Source organism: Solanum tuberosum, unplaced genomic scaffold, assembly GCF_000226075.1.
Source record: "Solanum tuberosum cultivar DM 1-3 516 R44 unplaced genomic scaffold, SolTub_3.0 scf00411, whole genome shotgun sequence".
NCBI lineage: Eukaryota > Viridiplantae > Streptophyta > Magnoliopsida > Solanales > Solanaceae > Solanum > Solanum tuberosum.
Window position 1 is genome coordinate 50,828 of NW_006239344.1, and position 7,131 is coordinate 57,958.

The 7,131-nt window shown below is 32.5% G+C and overlaps 1 protein-coding gene across 2 annotated transcripts in view; it reads left to right on the top strand.

Moving 5' to 3' along the window:
• Positions 1-3,170: 3,170 nt before the first annotated feature.
• The window catches only part of LOC102605266 (U1 small nuclear ribonucleoprotein C-like), a 5,247-nt gene continuing 1,286 nt past the window's right edge, over positions 3,171-7,131 (top strand). Inside the window, exons 1-5 of one of the 2 annotated variants that reach the window (XM_006362916.2) lie at positions 3,171-3,201; positions 4,277-4,311; positions 4,399-4,441; positions 5,700-5,741; positions 5,811-6,060. In XM_006362916.2, the coding sequence (XP_006362978.1) occupies positions 4,304-4,311; positions 4,399-4,441; positions 5,700-5,741; positions 5,811-6,060 (343 nt within the window). In that variant the 5' untranslated portion in view covers positions 3,171-3,201; positions 4,277-4,303. The other variant, XM_006362915.2, reaches the window with a different exon arrangement.

Sequence of the window (7,131 nt, forward strand, 5' to 3'; positions counted from 1 at the left end):
TTTAAAATATTTAAAAGTTATATAATAAAATAGGTTGACTCTCAGAATTTTATCAGGCTCACATATATTGGGACAGAAAAAATAACACATATTATTTTAAAATTACCAAAAAAGTATTATAAATAATAATAATTAACAACTTAAAATATCTTAAAGACATTTTAAAAGGGTTAATTTTGTAATTTTATCCATATCACATAAATTAGGAAGTTATTTGAAAGTTACATAAAAATATTATAAATCACAATAATTAATAACTTAAAACATTTTTAAAAAAAATATGAAAATTTGAATGACTCTCCAAATTTTATTTGTGTGACATAAATTGAGACAACAAAAATAACATATATTGGGTCCATTTTAATTTATTTGTCTTATTTTTTTAGTTTTTTTATATTTAAAAATTGCGTAAAAATACTATAAATCATGATAATTGACAACATAAAATATGTTTTGAAAAAAAATACAAAAAATTCCATTGATTCTTGAAGTGAATCTATCGTAAAAATACTATAAATCATGATAATTGACAACATAAAATATGTTTTGAAAAAAAATACAAAAAATTCCATTGATTCTTGAAGTGAATCTATCGTAAAAATACTATAAATCATGATAATTGACAACATAAAATATGTTTTGAAAAAAAATACAAAAAATTCCATTGATTCTTGAAGTGAATCTATCGTAAAAATACTATAAATCATGATAATTGACAACATAAAATATTTCAAAAATGTTGTATGTGGGTAGTCTTATTATGCCTTAAATAGCGTCAAAGAAAGTACAAGTTTGTGATAAAAAAACTTATTCCTTTATCCACGCAAACAATCGCTTCAAAAACTCGGTTATTAGCCCCAAAATATACCATTTATATTATTGGGCCCGTGCATAGCACGGGCAACATTATCTAGTAGTAATATATAAATCTCTTAAGATCACTTATAAACCATATTATCATAACCTTTATATGTAAACTAAAGTAACATACACTAGTCCATCTCTTCATAATATTGTTAAAAGTCATAAGAACATCAATAAAATGATTTAATTTCTTTCTAGGTCTCACACGTCAATGAAGCAAACATCATTTACTTTCCTCTCAATTTTAGTGATTCTAAAGCACATATAGTTAGTATATATGAAATGCACGCTACAATATACTTTAATTGCATCAAAGTGTATATTTTTTTTTTCCTATATCGTATAAATCTCAGAATCAATGAATTTTTTTATTTAGAATGAGTAATCCTCTTGATATGTGAAAAATTCTAATCAAGTGACAAAATGTATTTAGGAATTACTTATGTCACAAGATTAAATCATTTTTATAGTCTTATTGAATCTAAGGAAATTTTTTATCTGATCTAAGTAATTTGCTTGACGTGTGAAAAAAATTCTAATCCAGTGACAAAAGGGATTCAAGAATATGTATGTCACAAGATTAAATCATTTTTCATAGTCTTATTGAATTTAATAATCGAAGTTTGTTAAATATTTGACAGAAATCAAAGGGGTATTTTTGTCATTTTGTGGACAAATTTGAATATTCATAACCTGTCCGCAAACCGAACTTAAGCTCTTTTAAGGGCTCAATTTAAACAGAAAAATTAGCTTCTCTTCTGGATTTTAGCTCCGCTCCTTTCTCTTTCTCCGACGATCTATTTTCTAAGGTAATCTCTGAATTCAAGTTTGTAAGTTCCTTATTTTACTCCTAGATTTGGCGAGAAAAAAGTCCTAATTTGTTTTGTCAATGGAATTTATTTGTATATATTACTACAAATTTGAAATTTATGTTAAATTCTCTTTGTATTTGCTCTAGTTGCATTAGTTAAGTGTCATTTTCAATTTGTTATAGTTTTTTTTGTGGTTTTCATCAGGTATTTCATATTCATTAGCCTGAAATGAAGGGAATGGTAACGAATTCATACATTAGATATTAACTAGTTCAAGATTGAAGTGTAGTTAATTGATGATTTGTTGACGCCTGACAGGGACAGTTCAATAGAATGGGTGACCTAAAATTAAAATTAAGAAAAAGATAACCTAATTAGTTTGAGCTTGAAATGTTTAATAAAACATCTCAAAGATTTGAAGACAATCTTACAAAGCAATATTAAAACATGGTTGATTCAAATTGAAGTGAATTAGACCAATTAAGAAATAAAAACTAACTACAAATTTGATTGTGTACGATTTTTAATTATAATTGCATCAATAATAAAATTTTAAAAATATGTGCATAATAATTAGAGCCATCAAAATGGACTTAGCCTATGAGGCCGGCCCAACCCAACCCGTTATTGAGGTAGGATTGTGATAGCATTTTTCAAGCCCATTTAAAACTAGGGCTTATAAGCCCGATCCATATAAATCCTTGGCCCTTGAGGCTTGATCGGGGTCGGCTCTTGGACCAAAACTATTTATTTAAAAGTAACTTACAAAAATTTCACTTGTGTATGAACTAATTACTTAGATGCACGTTATGCTGTAATAGTACGAATCTTACCAGATTTTGGTGTGTTCAGATACATGTATCTCGGGATACATGGACTCAAAATTAGGTGAAATTTGTTTTAGATACACTCTATCCAAGTGGATGCACATGTATCTAGGATACATTGACATATTCCGCCCTCGACTCCCTCTCAACTCGCTCGTCACTTTCTTATCTCATTCGCTTATTTGGGATGCATCACACCAGATATATATATCTCACGTATCTAGCATCTTAGATACATGCCAATCACTCTAGATTTTTTGCTACTGTTGAAATAACATCATTGTTTGTCATACTTGATTTGAAAATCTTCTCAATTTTTTTGATGTCATAGAATTTTATTAAGTTTGAAAAGAAAAAGAAAAAAAAAAGGAAAAAAGAAGGGCTAGCCCGCCCCAACCCGCGACCCTGTCAGTGTTGGGTTGGATTGGGTTAAGCATTTTCAAGTCCTTTCAAATGAAGGGCCAACCTGCCCTAGCCCTTCAAATTTCTTAGCTCGCTAGGCTTGGGCCGGATGGGACTGGACTGACATTTTTTTGACAATAATAATAATGAAATTATTAAGAAATTAAGCAACAAACTATTAAGAAAATTTTAATTAGTACTCCCTCCGTTTCTTTTTGACAACTATTTTAAAATAAAATATTTATAGCAAACATGACAACTAAAAAAGAACGGAATTTTTTAATATTCTACCTAAGGTAGGTATTTTGTTTCATCAGATCTGGTTATTTCTTTTCTTTTATGTATGTGTAGTGTAGCTCAGTGATTTTGGTTCTTCGTGCCTTTTGCTGGAATTTGTTTCATCTTCGGTATGTTTTCGTAACTGAATTTGGGGGGATTTTTGGTGCCTAAAGCCCCTGATTTAGTGGCTTTAGGGTTAGGGTTGAGCCGCCTTTGTAAATCATACTCTATTTACCTGAAATTTTTGGCTGATTAGAATTTGATTGTCTGCCATGGAAACTGAACTAATAGTTGTTGTTTATTCAAACTGAAAGAGCTTTATTCAATTCTTAAATTAATCTGTACGAGTTTGTGTTTAGGAGTTTGCTGTAATTTGTTTCTTTCCGTATGTTTTCGTAACTGAATTTGGGGTTTTTTTTGCTTCTCTGGAAGCCTGCCATTGCTTTAGTAGCTTTAGGGTTGAGCTACTGACCAATAAAAAAAAAGAGGAAAAATATGGAGTATGAGTAAAATGTAGTAATATTTGCTATTTGTGCTTTGGTGCTTAATTCCTGGGTTGAAGTCACAAATTCTGAGTTGTATGATTAAAAATTTCAGATGATCAGGATGGATTTAAGTTTGTAACTGTTGCAAATTTGATAGTTTTTTTTTTTTGGGGTAAATGGACGTATTTGTATTACCAAGGGAAATATTTACAGTCAAAAGAAAAAACTTTGCTCACACTAGGAGGTTATGGTGGGCACGGATTAGGATAGAGGGTTAGTACATTGTTGTGTGTTGTCTTGCTTTTTCTTCCATACTAGTTAGTTGTTGTACTGTTCTTGTAGTTTCTGGTCCTGTTAATATATGTTGTTTCTCGTAATTCTGTTATCGTATTATTTTGTTGTAGTTACTGCTCCTTTATTTAGAATGCTTTGTCATAGTTTCTTTAGTATTTTGTCATGACTTCTTCACTTCTGTCATTTCTTTTTTGAACTGCTTTTCCCTAAGCCGAGGGTCTGTCGGAAACAACCTTTCTACCTCTCAAGGTAGGGGTAAGATAGTATCTTGTTGTTGTTGGGGTTTTCAAGAGTTTCATTATTTTTTTTGCAGGGTGTTCTACTCTTTTGTGTATACAGAATGCCTCGGTATGTTTAATCCAATGAATTTGATTTTATTTTGTAAAATTTCCTCCATTTTCCCTATTTGATTCTCACCCTCCTTCTCCTCCTCAGGTATTACTGTGACTACTGTGATACTTACTTGACACATGATTCTGTAAGTTACCTCAAATCATCTTCCAAGAATCTCTGATTTCAACTAGGAATTTTGTATACGTTGTTGGATATTGGATTGGGCACTCGGTCTAGAAGCTCGAATATGAGTTTGGCCGAACCCAATAGCTTTTGTTGAAACAATGTATTTGTGTTTAAAATCATTAAATAGTTGTTTCTAAATTGCAGAACCCATAAAATTGAAATCCTAGCTCCAGGCTTAGTTGTGTTTGTTCCCCCCTGTGCACTTGATTTGCTAATCGCCGCTTTTATTGAGCTTAATTAGGTCACACATAACATTAAGTTCTTTAATCACTTAATCTTTATGATGCCTTCTATGTAAAATTTTATTCATCTGAAATATTTTCTTCGAGAAAGTTTAACCTGAAGATCGTTTGGTGTTTGGATGAGATCTCCCACCAGCACAACACAGGTATCAGGTAACTCCGTCCACCAATGCTTGGACAGATGGAAGAAATCAGTTAGTATTTTTGTCTTCGCTAGGATTTGAACCTGAGGCCTCATGTATCGCAACTCACTTCCTGCTGGACTATGTTGGATGCATAACTTTCAATATTATAGGTTGACAATAGATAACAGTGTCTGAAAAACGTACAATCTTTTAGAATCCATGTAGGCTTAGTGAAATTAGGACATAATGGAAGGAAAAAAAATCTTATATAGATGATAGCTATTAGTTGGCAATATGTCATGCTAGTAGGATTGCTCAAGTCCTATACTTTCTAGGTATGTTTTAGTCATAACAGATTATGTTCCGGTAGAAAATATAGAGAACTTTTAGTACTTCCTATTTTTTAAATTTAATTTTTGTATAATATTGGCCTGGAATGAGCTTAAATGGTGCGACATGGTCAGTGATGGTCCATGTAGCTGACACCGGCTTTAAGTGCACTCATAGTTGTTTTTGTTGAAAGGTTGATAATAGTGTTTACATACTGGTTGAAACAATTGAATTGAGGTAAGAAGAGTTGAGGTTTTCCTTTTTGGTAAAAAAAAATTCTCTTAGGAAAACATTCTGAGCAACCAAACTATGGAATAAAAACATTTCTTGGGAAAAGGTTTAAAGAATATACTAACTTATCCTGAATGTAATACTTTTGTAGAAGTACATTTGAGTTGATTGCAGGTTTCTTGTGTCCATGACTCCTCATTGGAGCTTTTCAGAAAAAAATAATAATTATGTGTTGAATCCATTATGCTGTACCTGCAATTGACAACACTACTGTCTTGCTATTTTTCAGCCTTCTGTTAGAAAGCAGCATAATGCAGGGTACAAACACAAGGTATTATTTCCATTACCTCTGAGATTAGGCTTATCACTTTGAACAAGTCTTACAAAATTGTACTTTCAGGGAAATGTTCGAACTTATTATCAACAATTTGAGGCACAACTGAATCAAAGTCTAATTGATCAAAAAGTCAAGGAACATCTAGGGGCCTTTAGACCAGTTGGCCTTCCTTTTCCTCAGCTAAGGCCTGGTCTTCCTGGTCTTCCAACTCCTCAGATGCAGATGCCCGGCAACCCTCAAATGCCAGCTGGTGCCCAATGGGTCCCTGGTATGCGGCCTCCGATGCTTCCAAGGCCCATGCCCGGCCTTCCAGGTATCAGTAGCATTGTGAACTCTTATGAGTACCTTGTTCTTTTATATACCTCTTGAAGATAGTTGTTTTATATTAGGTCCTCCACCAAACTTTGAAGATAATTGTCGACTATGCAAGATTTCCAATCTTATTTTTGGTTTTTAGTTGACATCAGCGGCGGAGGGAGAGTGTTGGCTGCGGTTTCGACTGAACCCAGTAGCTTTAGTTTAAACTCTCTATTTATTTAAAAGTTATTGAATATGTACAAATTATTAATTTAGAACCCAGTAACTTAAAAAGATTAGAATTTAGAACCTATAAACTTCAAATCCCATCCCCTCCTCTGGTTGACTCCTAGATTGTCTGTTTGTGTACATATGTAGGTTTAAAGATTTTACAACAAATAAGCTCCCATAGGAAGGGGTAAATCCCTGTGGTATCGCTATTAGCTATTCAAAATGGAATGTCATTCTTGTTTATGTAGTTTGGAAATTTTTTATGTGAACTTGGCATTAGAGTTCCTTTTCAGAAGATGTAGGTTCAATTCCCATCAGCTGCTCCATATTTTGATCAAGTAGGTTTATCCCATCATTGAAATGACATATCTGTTTACTATTCTTAGAATGACATGCACCCTCAGTAGCGCGGAATAGATATAGAAGATTCGTATAACCGATACTGATTAGCTTAGGATTGAGTCCTAATTAATTGATCGAAACAATTTGGCAATAGGTTTTATCAAATAAAGGGAAAATAAAAGAACAGTTTGGCAATAGATCTGTTAGGAAACAACGGTTGTCTAGTCTCAAGGGTTCAAATCATTGAGGATTTGTTAAAATCTATAGAAGCCGTAGGTCACCATAATGTTTCCTTTGATTGGGAATCAAGGACATATGTGGTGAAAGAATACAAGTTTCATCTGTGAGACTATCTCTAGTTTTGCACAACTCCAATTGGTTCGTCAAGAAATGAAATTAGTGGAGCTATGCTTTTGCATCCAGCTTTGAGCATTCCAATAGCCTAGGTTCTGGAATGCATTGTGGGATACATAAATCAACTAAATTTCAGTCCTTAATTAGTTTTTTTTTTTTT